Source organism: Chenopodium quinoa, unplaced genomic scaffold (assembly GCF_001683475.1).
Source record: "Chenopodium quinoa cultivar QQ74 unplaced genomic scaffold, ASM168347v1, whole genome shotgun sequence".
Lineage (NCBI taxonomy): Eukaryota > Viridiplantae > Streptophyta > Magnoliopsida > Caryophyllales > Amaranthaceae > Chenopodium > Chenopodium quinoa.
The window spans coordinates 8,753,331-8,769,241 of NW_018743292.1; the positions used below are offsets into that span (position 1 = coordinate 8,753,331).

At 34.6% G+C, this 15,911-nt stretch overlaps 2 protein-coding genes across 7 annotated transcripts; one reads left to right on the forward strand and one right to left on the reverse strand.

Moving 5' to 3' along the window:
• The first annotated feature begins 1,121 nt into the window (after positions 1-1,121).
• LOC110736881 (lysine-specific demethylase JMJ25-like) lies at positions 1,122-15,580 on the forward strand. Of its 6 annotated transcripts, none has more exons than XM_021917214.1 (15): positions 1,122-1,345; positions 1,900-2,401; positions 2,791-2,933; positions 3,019-3,118; positions 3,233-3,365; positions 3,464-3,518; positions 3,725-4,415; positions 7,115-7,444; positions 9,331-9,711; positions 9,792-9,864; positions 10,949-11,034; positions 11,723-11,842; positions 11,965-12,035; positions 12,233-12,338; positions 15,463-15,580. In XM_021917214.1, exons 2-14 carry the CDS (start codon positions 1,955-1,957, stop codon positions 12,330-12,332), a joined length of 2,730 nt encoding a protein of 909 aa, XP_021772906.1. In that variant the 5' UTR covers positions 1,122-1,345; positions 1,900-1,954; the 3' UTR covers positions 12,333-12,338; positions 15,463-15,580. The 6 variants fall into 6 exon arrangements, with proteins under 6 accessions (XP_021772906.1, XP_021772902.1, XP_021772907.1 ...); XM_021917210.1 differs by having other exon boundaries at positions 12,233-12,354; positions 15,463-15,557; XM_021917215.1 differs by lacking the exon at positions 15,463-15,580 and adding an exon at positions 14,595-14,980 and having other exon boundaries at positions 12,233-12,354.
• LOC110736882 (psbP domain-containing protein 7, chloroplastic-like) lies at positions 13,011-15,758 on the reverse strand. The gene is made up of 3 exons (XM_021917218.1): positions 15,434-15,758; positions 15,096-15,312; positions 13,011-14,715 (listed from the first exon to the last, which is right to left on the reverse strand). The coding sequence occupies exons 1-3, from the start codon at positions 15,756-15,758 to the stop codon at positions 14,403-14,405; spliced, it is 855 nt and encodes a 284-aa protein (XP_021772910.1). The 3' UTR covers positions 13,011-14,402.
• Positions 15,759-15,911: the final 153 nt, after the last annotated feature.

Genomic DNA, 15,911 nt, shown 5'->3' on the forward strand with positions numbered 1-15,911 from the left:
TTGTTTGGTTGAACATGGGAAGTGTTATTTCCTAACATCTTAATTTGTCTAGGAATTCACAGGAATTGTTTCAAGTTGTTTGGTTGGTGGTAAGTTCAACGTCCCATGGGAAGTTGCAATTATCTTGTAAACAACTTCTTTCATTTTATGGGAAGTAGAATTTCTTAGTTCATATGAGTGCTTTACAAGTGCAACTTCCTACAATTTTGTCAACCAAACAACTTCTCATGCTTTTACTTTTAATGTGTATGTCAACCATATAAAAGCCTAGATACTGGTTTGAAATTAAACAAACTCATAATCTATTTCCTATTAAGTAAATTTACAAAGAAGGAAACTTTGGAATTAGTTGACATGTATGAATGTATTGATTTCTATAATAAAAAAAGTGTTTGAATTTGGCCAACTTAGCTTGTTGCGTTCTAGGTGCCTACTAGGGATGTGGAGCAATTGCTCCATACCATGGCTTTTAGTAACTTTCATTTAATAGAGAAAACATGAGTGCAAAAAGAGAAAAAGGGAAAGTGCTAGGATTCTAAATTCATAACTATATACTGTTGTTAGCGTTTTTACTGAGACACACTTAGAGGTGTCAATTATGGTACATGGGTCGTGTTTGGTAAGGTTGTATCAAATTTATTTAAAAGTTCAGTCATACTCCCTCCATTTTTAAATACTTACTCTATTTCCTTATTTAGAAAGTTTTTATAATATTTAATTCATTCCTCTCAACTAGTGGACCCAATATAAATCATATTTTATTAGTTTCATATTCTTTTTCCTTCAATTCTCTCAACTACTTTTGCTTTTTACAATTTTTTATTCTTCCACCAACCCCACCACCTCTATATTTTATTACTTTCTCCAATTTCGCGTAAAACTTCGCGCATATATTTAAAAACGGAGGGAGTACTATATTATTTGTCCATACGAATTGAAACATGAAAAATCGAGTCAATTTTTAACACTTTTACTATTCTACATACGCTCAATCGCTCAAAAAATTGTCCTGTTCTATAATCGCTCAAAAAATTGTCCTGTTCTATAATCGCTCAAAAAATCGTCCATTACTCGTCCTTAAAAAGGTAAAACTATTGCGGTTAATAAACCCCAATAGTTTGCCTCAAAAAAAAAAAAAAAACCAATAGAAATAATTAGTCGTAGAGTCGTAATACTGTACAATTTTGCCGAGTAGAAGATTCAGAACAGAAGCCAAAAGGGCGCCCTTACTCTTCCTATTATTTTCCCCAAATTGAAGAGCTGAGGATCAATATATCAAATTCAGAGGAACGAAATTGGGGGCATATTCAAAGTTTTCCAGAAATTGAACTCAATCATTCACTAGGTAAATATTCTTCGTCTTGAATTCTTTCATTACTTAACTCTTTCGGATATGTTTTGGTTAATTTTTACATTGTTTTGATTAATTATACACCAGCATTCAGCAATTTCATACTATAAAGTTTCAGAATTTGATCGAATTAATCTTGGTTAATTTATACATTGGCAAGCTCAAATTAAATTACAGAATTGTTTCGAATTTAATTTGGTTATTTCTTAAATTAGCAAGCTCAAGAAACAAGTTCAGAGTTATTTCGAATTTATTTTGATTAATTCATTCATTGGCAAGCTCATATAAGCTTTCATAATTCTTTTTAATTAATGTTTGGTTATTTTGAACATTGGCAAGCTTTAATTAGAAATTCAGAAGTAATTTTCGGAACTACTTTGGAAGTATCTGAATTTCGTTCTGGTAATTTTATGCATTGTGAAGCTCAAATTAAATTTCGAAATTATTTGGAATTCATTTTAGTTAATTTATGCACTGGCAAGCTCAATTAATTGTTCAAATTTGTTTCGAATCCTTGGATGGTTATGATGTTGGATGGTTTCGTGTAGGTTGTGATAGATGTTTTAAGTTTATGAGTTGTTAGAGGATATATGAAGTGTTAGAATGGATGATCAAGTGGGTATTCCCGATGATTTGCGTTGTAAGAGGTCGGATGGTAAACAATGGAGGTGTACTGCTATGTCTATGCCGGATAAAACCGTATGTGAGAAGCACTACATTCAGGCGAAGAAGAGAGCAGCGAATTCTGCGTTACGAGCCAGTTTAAAGAAAGCAAAGAGGAAATCTATGGGTGAAACTGGAAGTCCTATTTATATGGAGAGTAGAAGTGACGATAACAACAAGGATATGTCACTACAAGTGCAGGATTTTCCTGTTTCAGGTTTACCAAACAATCCCAAGGATCGGATGCCAACCAATGGAGAGGATGATATGCAAACAGACTTGGATTATCATGATCAAAGTCGAAGGTCTTACACTCCTTATGGCATAGAATCCTCAAGGAACATGTCACAGAAGAGCATTGATGATGGTGCTATGGTTACTAGTGAGGTAGAACATCTTTTCTTTTTATTCGCTCTAGTAGTCTTGTAGATCTATTGATTTTTTTCCTAAGAAATAACCTATTGGTGGCCTATGTTATTCATACTTGGCTATAAGTGCCAGACATGGCCAATTTATGAAAATTTTGCCCATAATGAAGTGTCTTAAGTGTCATACCAATGTCCGAGTGGCAAGTGCTGAATATTTGACTCTTGTGCTTAGTGAAGTTAAAGTTGGACTAACACGTATCTGTAAAAATGCCTGTGATTTCTGTAAATCATGCTGCAATTTTATCAATCATGAGAAACTATGCTTGTACTTCTAAAATTCTTGATTTTCCAGGCCATACATTCACTCATCACTGTGTTTGCAATAATGAATTCCATATTGCTCTCTAGGTTCATTCTGATGCTAGCACAGATTCTACAAATGACACTGGTGGACTTACTTGCCATCAGTGTCGAAGGAGTAACAAAGTTTCAGTTATTTGGTGCCATAAATGTGATAGAAAAGGATATTGTGAAAGCTGCATTAGTACATGGTGAGATTAATGTGTTTACTCTCTTAGATGTTTCTAGTCCTTGATGGTGTGGTGCATGACTATTGACTATCCACACTTGTGTTAGGTATGCAAACATTTCTTTGGAAGAGATCCAAAGAGTTTGCCCTGCATGTCGCGGCATGTGTAATTGTAAGTTGTGCTCCAGGGTGGATAATTTGATTAAGGTAAAATGACAGCTTTTATTGTAACATTTCTAGTTTATTTGCAAGTAATCTTTGGTTGTTATAACAATTCTAGTTTATCTAATTGCAAAGATTACCTTTTTTCTGTTGTTGCAGGCAAAAATAAGGGAGATACCTGTGCTGGACAAGCTACAATACCTCTATTGCTTGCTATCGTCGGTGCTTCCTGTGGTTAAGGAGATCCACCAGCAACAGTGTGCTGAAGTGGAATTACAGAAGAAGCTACATGGTAAGAAGTTTATTGTTTCATATTTTTGTGTCACACATTTCGTATAATATTGTTGCTGAAGTATATGCTGTTTATTCTTACATGGATGTGTTCTTCAGGAGCCGAAGTGGATCTAGAGAGGACGAAATTGAATGCAGATGAGCAGATGTGCTGGTACTCATGATATCTTATATACTACTCGGTTTGATTTGTGAAAATTGATGATCTAACATTTTTTAAAGAAACTACCTTATATATGCTGTCCAACCTTTTCTAAGTATGTTGTGGCCTTGTGGGTATATAATTTCTGTTAATTAGGTTATGCCTTTTTTGAAAAGGTATGTTGGTACATATGATTAATTGAAAATGTTTTCTGTTAGTGATTGCTGCAGAGTTCCAATTGTAGATTACCACCGGCACTGCTCAGTTTGCTCGTATGATCTTTGCCTCAGATGCTGTCAAGATCTTCGTAGTGAAACTCTGGCTGTTGCAAAAGATGATGTAGTGGACAATTATAGCTCTGAGAAAAATCAATTGGGAGAGGTTCTGAAAGAGCATCAAGCTTCACCAAACCATAAGCTTTTGCTAAGCGTGAAGTTTCCTGGTTGGAGAGCAAGTATAGATGGTAGTGTACCTTGCCTTCCGAGGGAACATGGTGGTTGTGGTTGCCCTTATCTAACTCTTCGGCGAATTTTCAAGATGAATTGGGTTGCTAAACTGGTAAAAAATCTAGAAGAAATGGTTAGTGGTTGCAAGGTTAAAGGCATTAGTAACTGTTCAGACTCTAGATCACTTAGCTCTAGGTTCCTTGAATGTGCATCACGTAAAGAGAGTGATGACAATTTCTTATATTGTCCATCTGCTCAAGACATTAAACTTGATGGCGTTGTAAACTTCCAAAAACATTGGGTGAAGGGTGAACCTGTCCTTGTTAAGCACGTCTGTGATGGTTCATCAAGCACAAGCTGGGACCCTATGGTTATATGGAGGGAAATTTGTGAATCTACTGATGAGAGGATGAATGATGCTAGTAAAATGGTGAAAGCTGTTGATTGCTTAGACTGGTCTGAGGTATGCTTTTCATATTTAACTGGTGTTAGTAAAATATTTGATTAGCCATTTGAAACATGACTTCATTTGCAAACTTTTCTCAAATAATAACCAAAGGCAATGCAACATTTGTTAGTTTGACAAGTCAATTTGTTACTTTAGGTAGTGTTATCTTCACCCAAATTTCACTTATCTTATTTTATCTGAATTTGAACTGGGTAGTGCTTATCTTATTAGAATTACTCGACCTGAAATAAGTGAAGATAATGTACCAAGTATGGAGCCAACCTATACCATCCGTATGTTATTAACTTGTGGTCCTAACTTATATACTGTCCCTATTTAGTTGATACACTTTTCTTATACAGACAACTTTCTATATTTGACATACTTCTCTTTCTTTCTATAATTGAAGTGGATCCACAAGTTTTCTTTTTTTTTTTTTTTTTTTTTCTTTTTAATTTCTCTCACATTGCTTTTTACCTGTGATCCACTAATTATAATAAACTAATAGCTATAGTAAAATTATACTCCACTACCCACTAGCTGTAGTAGAAAAAAAATACCCACTACCATTCATCACACAATAATATGTTTAAAACTTTGTGCTGGTCAAAGTATGTCAACTATATAGGGACGAGTCACGGAGGTAATATCATAGCTTATTAGACTTAAGTGAAATTAAGGTTAAAACCATATGTTTTTGTTGTGTTTCTGCAATAGCGTGGTTGTATTGTTGGTGTATGAAAAACATATTAGCCCTATTTGGCAATAAGCTGGTTTGACTAGCTATTGTATTAGCTGTTTGTATAAAGTGTCTGGTAATAGTTGCTAGCTACTAGATTGTCTAACCAATAAGTACATCGATACAACATATTGCTGGGTATTTTGTTTGCTATTATTATAGTTTTATAGGTTGAATTCATTTGAAGTTTATAATTGAATAATCACAACTTTTACTAATACATTATAATGGATTTTACTAGGGATGATTAATCATCAAATTAATTTAATAGCGTAAATATTACTCCCAGTACTACCTTCGTCCCTCAAAAATGTTCCCGCTTTTAATGCATGACAAATTGAGCATCAATATCTTGAATTAAGTATTATAAAACATCACTAAATATTAATATTTTGAAACTACACATCGAGACGAATCAAACAAAATTTTACACGGATGAATATGTTTTCCTTATATGTATCAATGAACACCCGAGGTCAAAGTATCCGCCTTTAAATTGAATATTCTAAATGCAAACATCTTTTTAGAGACATGGGGAGTACTATTACTTTTATCACTTGTAAAAATTTAAAAGAAGTAGAGATGTTAATTGTCACAATTTTTTAACTATAAACACAGTTAGCCCATTAGACCATTAATCACACTAAGAAAGGGGGAACAACCAACCTTTCATACTCCTAGGTCCTAGCCTAGTAGTCCATATCTACATTACCTGTCAGCCCTCCCTTAGTAAACAACTCTTACATGACTGATGAATCTAGTTGCTTCTATCAGCCATTTTTGTTATTACCCCTTCTTGATTAAAAGATAAAGGTCAATTAATCTTTCTTATCCTATGCTTTACCATCTCAAAATTATGCACACCGCCGTGTCATCTTTCTTAAAAAAACTCAGTGAAATCAATTAATCAGATCAAGTACCAATTACCCTCCCACCTCAATTTATTTTCGGCCAATTACATGGAATTCAACACGCTATCAAATCTGAGGTATTTGGAGCAATTTTAACTCTTCGTATTATTTTTAATTTTAATTTGTGGTTGCTTATTTAGATTTCTTGTATTCATGGCTATTCATTTTCTAGAGCATCTTTGTGGATTTTATTACGATGTACATGTTTCTTTTTCCAAATTTGATTTTTTTATTCTTCAGATCTTATTAAAATCTGATGTGTAAAAATTATTTATTGCTGGCTTTTTATGTTGTCCTTTGTTTTCAATCATGGTGTGGTATGTTTATGGTGTAGCAGAGAAAGACGACCAAATTATGTTGAAGGAGGAGAGACAGGCTTTTCTCTTTGAAATGTTTTTCAAACCTCTCCTGTCAAAATGCTTTCTCTTGAGCTTTTCAAAAATAGCATTTTGAAGAAAGCTCTCTGATTTAATAATCTTCCAACCCAACAAAATTTTCAGAGGTCTCTCTTGCTCAAACCTCTAATGAGGTTCAAACTTCTAAAAGCTCTCAAAAATGTTACCAACCGAAGACAGATATTGATTCTTAGTTCCATACTGCCTTGTGAACTTTCAAAGTGATTGACTGATTGAATTTGCCAACTTACAAATATGAATTGAAGGTGCATGGACCAGGTTTGCAACACAAACCTGGTGTTTGAGAATCCTCTGTGCTTAGTGTAAGAATTCCGTTCTTGTGGATTGGTATCTTGTGAGTTGTGTCTATTATTGTGGGCTTTGGAGCTGGAAGAGAAGAAGAAGTCTTTTTGCTGTAGAATTTTCCTATTGAGCTGTGCTATGCAATAGGGTTGGTCTACTTGGCCATTTTTTCTCTTAAGCCTTGCGTATTTTTGGTTTATTTCATAGCTGATCTGCAACATGGTAGTTGCTTCACTTTTCTGTCGTACTTGGTTGAAGTATGCCTGATCCTCTTTTCTATCTATCATTAAAAATTATTTTTTGTAAAGTATCAGCATTGTGATTGCTTGGTTGGATCATGACCATACTTGCCTCTCTTGAAGACAGGTTGATATAGAACTTGGGCAATTCATGAAAGGATACTCAGAGGGGCTTCTTCGTGAAAATGGTAGCCTGCAAATGTTGAAGTTGAAAGACTGGCCATCACCTAGTGCATCTGAAGAGTTCTTTTTGTACCAAAGGCCTGAATTTATAAGTAAAGTGCCATTTCTTGAATTTATCCATTCAAAGTGGGGGCTTTTGAATGTTGCTGCAAAATTACCGCATTATTCCCTGCAAAATGATGTTGGACCTAAGATATTCATCTCGTATGGACTATCTGAAGAGTTAGGTACAGGTGACTCAGTGACTAATCTTCATTTGAACATGCGTGATATGGTGAGTCTTTCATACTTTATTTCTTTCTGTTTGTTCTCTGAGTTTAAGGATGAGGGGTGATTGTGTATATTCATAGGTCTAAAACTATAAATAGTAACCCAGAAAAATCAGGATTCCTAATATTCTATGGTTCTCTGTAGTTCTAAATTCCTACTATATGATAGTTTGAACTCTTAGAAACTCAATATACCAGAACTCTGAGGACTTGCGAAATATGTACTGCATCCAGTTTTCTCTTAACATCAAGTTAGACACCATAAATAATATTTCTCTTGCAAATAAATTCAAATTTATGTATCTGTTTTCATGGTCATGATGCTCGAAGTACGATCAAGAATACTAGATAGAAAGATTCATCATTTGAGTTGCAGGTTGTCTCTTCCCAATGTCTACTTAGAGACAAAAGGCTTATTTGTCGTGCCTTGTAGACAAATGGACTGCCTAAGCCGTTATAGATATCCTATAAACCATTCTCTGTTTTTTAGTTTTGAATTTTTCATTCAGATAAATAATTTAGTATTGTTTCAGCAATCTTTTTATATTTTGCCATAGAAATTTTCTAATCTAGTTTTCATCAATCTGATTTTATTTTCTAGTAAAGTTGAATAGGTAACAATCTAGATGGGATCATAATTGCATTACTGTATATTTTGTCTGATAAAAATAAGGGGAATTTTGAACCAGCAATTGTTACCATTCTTAAAACTGATAAATGCTTGGATATCATTCTTTTTTAAAAATAATAAAAATATATTCAAATAAATAACCTGTGAAAGTGAGCACTTTATTATTAAGTCAATCTGTAGAACCTTTTGAAATAGGAAACTAAAAGGAATTTTACTTTTGTTTCCATTTAGTTATTTCAAATATATATGTAAAACTTTAAACATCCATCAACTAAAAAAGACTATAAATCGGAAAATTGACTAAATATCTTATAAAGTCAATGATGATAAAAATAAATAACTATTTTAATAAATTTATTCCGTAGGATATTCCAAATTACTGCCTCATTATTTGCAAAATGGTTTAATTGTCTTGCCTTGTTTCATGGTCACCAACCCACTGGCGTAAAAGTACACAAGGGAAGAGTTGGAGGTGGGGTTGGGGGGGAGGGAATGTTTGGGAGTTGAAATTTATCAGTAGTAATTTGGGACAATAGATCTTTTGAGTTATAGGACTTATTGATTGGATGCTAGGAGAAGTGGAATCTTATGTCAATTTAATTTTTCTGATTTAAGGATTGCCTTATAGAAATCGAGAGAACGCTATTAATGTTGTAGCAAATTATGGGCTATGGAAATAAGGAAGCATTCAAATTGATCATAGTAGAGTCACTGTCTACATCTCATTAGGATATTTATCTAAAAAGGTCTATTCAATTTCTAAAAAGGTATGTTATCACTGTCTACATCTCATTAGGATATTTATCTTTCACTATGTGTCTATTTGACAAGATTGTCACCTAAAGCTACCTCTGGGATTATTTGACAAAATTTATTGTAGCTGCTGCTGCTACACAGCTACACTACCTAACTTACTCTACATTCTCTTTCTCTTGAGCTTTCTAACTTGTTTTAAGAAGTCTTAAACTCACGCTTACCATTTAGCAGGTGAGTTGGGTAAGAAAAAGAACCTTTTTTGTTGGGGGAGAGGGTGCTTTATGATCTTATTTGAGTACAATGGCATTATAAGATCATAAACAAGTTTGATTCCATGGGTCATCAATGATTCTTATTTAAAATGATGTAAATCAAGAATAAACAAATAATATTTCAAGTTCAAGAGTATTATTGATTCTCTCATCTTTTCGCTCTCCTTCAACCTTTTGTGTTTGAGATGTTTTTCACTTTGTTAGTGGCAATGTTTCTTGATTTATCTTGCAGGTATACCTCTTGGTGCATTCTTGTGAAATGAAAGTTAAAGAAAACAATGCCAAGATACAGAAAGCTTGTGGGGAAACTCAGGTGCAAAATTTTTCTGGATATCCATGCAGGGACTTGAATGAAGAAGTTCCAGTTAGTTTACCCGTTGATGGAGATGATAGGGAAAATATAAATAAGGGTAAGCTTGACATAAATTTAGATGAGCAAATGGAAGATACCGAATGCCAAAAATCCGATCTTGGACGTGAGCAAATGGAACAAGGAGTAATTTCCTGTGACAAACATCCAGGGGCCATTTGGGATGTCTTTCGACGGGAGGATGTTCCAAAGCTAACTTTGTATCTTAGATCACATTGGGAGGAATTCGGAATGTCCAATACGGTAAACATTGATCTTTTGAGAAATCACTAGCTATAAATACTTTAGTCTGATCCTAATATTTCCAATTTCTGGAATCTTAGGTTACTAGCCCTCTCTATAGTGAAGCAGTGTATCTGAATGATCACCATAAACAAAAGTTGATTGAGGAATTCGGTAAGTCTGCTTATTCATTAAGGAATCCTGTAATTGAGTAATTTGTTTCTGACTTCTTTGTATGTCCATAGCCTAGACAGAATTGGGAACTGCCGTCAATGGCATTGTATCTTTGTTTCCCATCCAAAAGGTTGTTATTTGTCTCATTGTGGGACTTTATACCTAATGTTATGGCTTCCACCAGCCTCTTTCTATAGTTAAGTTTCATGCTTTTGAAATGTGCATAGGCCTGAAAACATCATTCATAAAGGAAAATATCTACCCATACTGTAATCACTCATCAGTTATTGCTCTTCGTTTGCGTAAAAGTTAGATCCAGTCGGCTCAGGGTGTTGATAGGCTGAGCTGACTGGATCTTTAATTTAGATCCAGTCGGCTCAAGATGTTGATAGAAAATTTCGATACCCGGTTTGGAGTTCTGGTGTCAGGCTGTCCGTCTAGCTTCTTTCTGTGATCATGTTCATGCAGTTCTTCCTAGCTTAGCCCTTGATGTATGTGTGATTGTGGCTCCTATATTTGTTTCTGCTTAATTTTTTTAGTAGACTTGTGATCTCCTTTATTGTGTCTCCTTGTATTCTCCATCATTTTTCTCATAGATTGCTATATTTCTATGAAATCCTAGGGTTCCAATTAATATTCAAGTGACCTATCTATATTTCTATTCTGGTGTAAATCCTATGTGGCTGTCTTGAATTGAGTAACTTATGGCCAATCTCATGCTCTTACAATAGCCTCCCCTCTCTCTTGCTGCAACCCATAACAACATTTCTTGTTACTTGTTTTTCTCTGATGCTCTCTAGCTCACTGGTTCATAAGGTTTATTTCACGTCTGTTGTTTTTGTCCCTATGTCCATTTGTTATGAGAGAATCTTTACTTATGTGCCTGGTGTAATGGTGGTTTTGTTTTACCACTATGATTGGGCAAAATCCAAATTTGTGTTCTCTAGTCATTATACAACTATACTTGTGGAACATATCTTTGCAATATTCTGACCATTAATATAGCATGATTTCACAAAATCTCGATAATTTGGTGTGCTAGGTAGGATTACAAATAAATAACATGGTTAATAACATTTTTTAGGGGTTGAACCGTGGTCATTTGAACAACACTTAGGCCAAGCCGTGTTTGTTCCTGCCGGATGTCCATTCCAAGTAAGAAATCTTCAGGTGAGTTCATTTGAATACTTTGGTTTTAGTGGGAGATGCTTTGGTCATGTCAATACCTTATTTCATTCTCTTTCTTGCTGTTTATTTTGGACTCGATAAATTGCTAGTTTCTACCTTTATCATGCTGGTATTTGCATCAATGTTTATGGTTGATTTTTGTACCCTGGTCCTGTCTTAAGCTACTATTCTCAATATGACTTCTTTGACAATAATACCTTCCAAGTATGAATACTTGCTCATACTTAGAACGTAATCCGATTTGTCTGCATTATCACTTGTGTTTTGCTTAAGCCTGTAGCAGCTTATGTCGTGTCTATAGGTGTTTTCTTTGGCAAATAACCAGACATTATGTCCAAGACTTTTTATTTGGAAAGAGCAAAAAAATATTTTTTTTAGCGTTTGATTTCATTAGGTGCTTATCATGTTCCCCTTCCATGTCCATGAAAATTCAAACTTTCAGTTTCTGCTGCTTTGCTTTAGTAACAGAATGATTTTATGGAGTAGCCAATAATAAGTCATCATAATCAGCAGAGGTGTATGTGTTCCAATGTGTGCCTTTTGTGTGTTTAAAAGTAGTTAAATCCTTTAAACACACTTTGGTTCTAAGAACTTGTAAGTTGCAAGATGTTTTTTTAGTTGTTATACTGACATGTGAGATGTTTGTTGTATTCATTTGATGACTTTGCAGTCCACGGTTCAGTTGGGTCTCGATTTTTTGTCACCTGAGAGCTTAGAGCAGGCAGTGAAACTGGCAGAAGAAATTCGCTGTCTTTCAAATGATCATGCAACAAAGCTACAAATGGTAGAGGTATACCATTCTTGCAGTATTCTTGATTTAGTTGTGAAAATAAATTTTGCTATTATATAATTGACAAATAAGCCACTCTATGTCAGTGAAGGTGTCTGACTTGCATCTTCTTGTGCTCTCAGGTTGGAAAGATATCGCTATATGCAGCTAGTTCTGCAATCAAAGAGGTGCAGAAGCTGGTTCTTGACCCAAAGTAAGCGGGATCCTTAAATTTAAATTATATTGTGCTTAATTTTTTAATTTAGAAAGTGATCGCAACTGCGGTGAATTCTCGTTGATAATCTACCTATGACTCTGAAAGTCTATGCCATGCATGCTTTGTCTATGTGTAATCCAGAGAATGTGTGTAATTTACAAATTTGAACATAATATGTTGTTATTTTCCTGTAGGCTTGGCCCAGAGCTTGTGTTTGAGGATCGTAATCTGACTGCAGTGGTTTCAGAGAATCTGGAAAGAATGACGAAACAGAGACAATCTGTCTGTGCATGAACCAATGTATATTCACATCTTGGTAACTTGTGCTTCATTCTTGTATACATTGCAATTTAATTTAATTTAATTTTATTTTATTTTATTTTATTTTTTTTCTGGATCAGTACGAACTGGCAGTTTCTTTTTAAAGGTTTGAATGGGGAAGAAAAGAAAAGTGTCTATACACAGATAATGGATTTACTGTCCCTGCACAACACAGAGGGTTTATACCTGTGTATAACCTATCCCAAAAAATGAATTTGGGCTATTCCTGTTACTCTGTGTTCGGGAAAAAAATCTTCCATCCATGGTATCAGAGAGCAAAGTTTGACTAATTTTTTCCTTTTTATTACAAGTATACATTAATTTTCAAAGATGAAAACTTTCGTGTACACCCAATTTACAATAATATTTTTTTGTACATGTTTGAGTTTTAGGATAACTTTTAGCTAATTTGGGTAACTTTTAACCTTTTTTGGAATAACTTTAAACCTGACATGATTTTAATGTAAGTAGGCCATGGGATAAGTTTACAAGGTTAATATAATTACTTTCACTCACTTGGATTTGATTTTTAGTCCTATAAAGAGAGTGACTTTATCAATAAAACATATGTAACTTTTATTTATATCGGGGTAAATTTTACTTATATTGGGGTAACTTCTGAAGTTCTGATCATTTTCAGGCAACTTTATATCCGATGTATTTAATGTACTCTGGATTTTTTAAAAAGTTTGTATATATCCAACAATAACATGCCTAAATTACTTATCATATTAAATCTCAACAAAGTAAAGGTCAAAGATGGCAAACTTTGGCCAGCAAGACGGTAGGAAAAAAAAAAAATATATGTATAATTTTACTAGATTACCTCAAGATTAGGATTCTTCTACTTATTTTAATACTGGTATAATTTTTCTTTCTTCATTAATGAAGACTTAACTGCGGTGTGTAAAATTTCTTATGCATAACCATAATCCTATAAAAAAAATGTGTTACGTTATTCACAGTGTTATATTATGTCAAAATAAAGATTAAAAATAGATGCTTTATAAAATATACTTTCTTAGATACACCCAGGCATGTACCCATGGGGCTATAACCTAGTATCCATAACAGAACCCCCAAATAAAGTCTGCGCATTGTTCTTTTCCTCACGTTTTGCTGCAATGCTTTGAGTGTCGAATCCTGGACTTAATTATGAAGTTGATCAGTGACCACTTACCAGGCTGCTTTGGATGTATAATAGGGGTAGTTCATCATTTTACTATCCAAAGTGTATCTGGAATGTACCTAAAATAATCTGAATCGGCATTAAAAGAAAACTGTAAAACACTTCCTGCTTAATTGCATAAACAAGGGAAGAAAGTATGGACTCCTGGTGCTGCTCATGCACTTATGTCTGCAAATGCTAAAAATTTAATCTATGTGAAATTGAGCCATAAGATTGTTTACAAATTTTTCCGTACAGCATAACTCGTGATTTACTGCTTCACAAGTGAATAAATTGACATGGTTTTTTATGACTGTCTTTAGAAGGATTGCTTACACTGGGACTTTGGGTAAATGAAAATTGTGGAAGCTAATTTGTTAACGTGTTAGCTTTCAACATTTTTAAAAGGATCAATTCTTGGATGGATCCTCTATTTTAGACATTTAGCAAAATGATATTTTGTATGATTATTGCCTAGTTTTTTAATATAAGATATAAAAAAATAAAATTCACTAGCTTCCTTTTTCCTTCTCATAATTATGACTATTGTGAGAGAAGGCTGAAGGGCGGCACTGTGGCACGGCTTATCAGAATACAAGCTGAATTTCTTCCGGTTAATTCAAAGCTATCTTTTGAATTAATTCCAGCCTATAATTTTAGGCTCTGTTGCACGCCTATGTGTATTGGATACCATATAAAATCCTTAGTAAAGTCTAGCAAAATGATTCTGAATTCTGTACCAATCTGTCTTTCATATATTCCGTAGTAACTTTTTGTCTGACCGTGAATGTAGCTAGATTAGTTTCAGAAACCACATGAATTTGTTTCTTGATCTTTGGTTCTTTATTGTACATACACATGCTTCCATGCATATGTTATGAAGTTAGACTAAATGAGGCAGCAATTTTGTAGAAGTCTTCTTTCACTTTTTGCCATGCTGATTCTGGAGCTTGTGCGTTGAGTGTGTATAGCCTTCCATTTTGGGCACAACATACAGTCACATTATGGCGCTGAAACGAGGAGCTTTCAACCCTAAATTCTAACTCATAATAATTTATATTTTTCAGAGAATCGCCTCTCAGGTTTGATCTCAGCAATGTAGCCTTCACATCTGGACGTCGAGTGGGAGCAGTTATTGTTCTGATAACAGCTTCTCCTACCTCTTTTGGTCCTCCAAAGGCTTCTATCCTGTGAACAAAATATGATTCAAAAACCAAAATAGTTCCTTATTGGTGTGGAGGTGCTATTGTGCTAATATAACTCTCTTTAAATTTTGTTTATTTGACTCAAAAATTAAAATGTTCCTATTGCAGTAAATGTTGAACTGTTGATTGTTACAGCTAACATTAGAGAAACCAGTGGTTATAGCTTAAGATAGGTGAAGGATCAAAAGTACATAGTTGATACATGTACAACTCGTGCCATTAGTTTACAATGTTCTTTAAATAGAATTTGTTCAACTGTTGTGTTTTCTTTATACTTAGTACTGAGTCGCTTGAGTATAATTGTATAAAGTACCCCAGGGGTGGAGGGTTGAGACTAATAGACCATGCTTCAAACTTAATTACCTGAAATCTGGAGAGACTGGTGAAACAATGACGCTGACGTTAAGCTCACCAGTCGAGCCAGGAGGACCAAAGGCTACAACTGGTTCATTCACATTCCTTTTGCGACGTTTATCAGAATTGAGTGGAGGGGGATCGAGTGATCTTTCCTGTTCTGCCCGTTCTGCTGCTCGATAGAATAAAGTTTGGTCCGCCACCCATGTAGCTGGATAGATGAATTCTGTTTTTGTCCAGAAAAAAAAAAACATTCAACATTCAGTCTGACAACTATTTAAATTCATGTTCATATATAGTTGCTTCAAATAATATATAGAATGTATGTATGACATGAACTTGCTAACCAAATCCTTCATCTGTTGGCTGAATGCAGCGACTATATCCTCCTATTGGATAAAGAACATCTAGCTTGAGATTACGCCCTGTATCTGGTGAAAGTCCAAGGAAAAAGCTCGTGATTCCTCCAAAATTAGCACCAATAGCTACAAACGAGGCTGACCCAATGCCTATCACGAGCCTCCGTTGGAAGGTCGATGCAAGTGGTGCAAATTGCTCGGCAGGTGAATATTGGGTGCCCCTCCCTTTCTTGTCACCGGATGATTGAGTAAGATATATTCGGTTGCGGTTGGATGATGTTGCAAGGTAATGGTAGGGTTGCTGCAATGCCATTCTAACTTCTATGACTGGAATGTATTTTTACTGCTATGAAAGTATGAATTAAATGAGTTCCGATGAAAATGATGCAACAAATCGCATTGAGAAAGTTCCCAGTGTGTCTTGCCTTGTATGAGATAAGCAGATAATGTTAACTTCTTTCGGCGG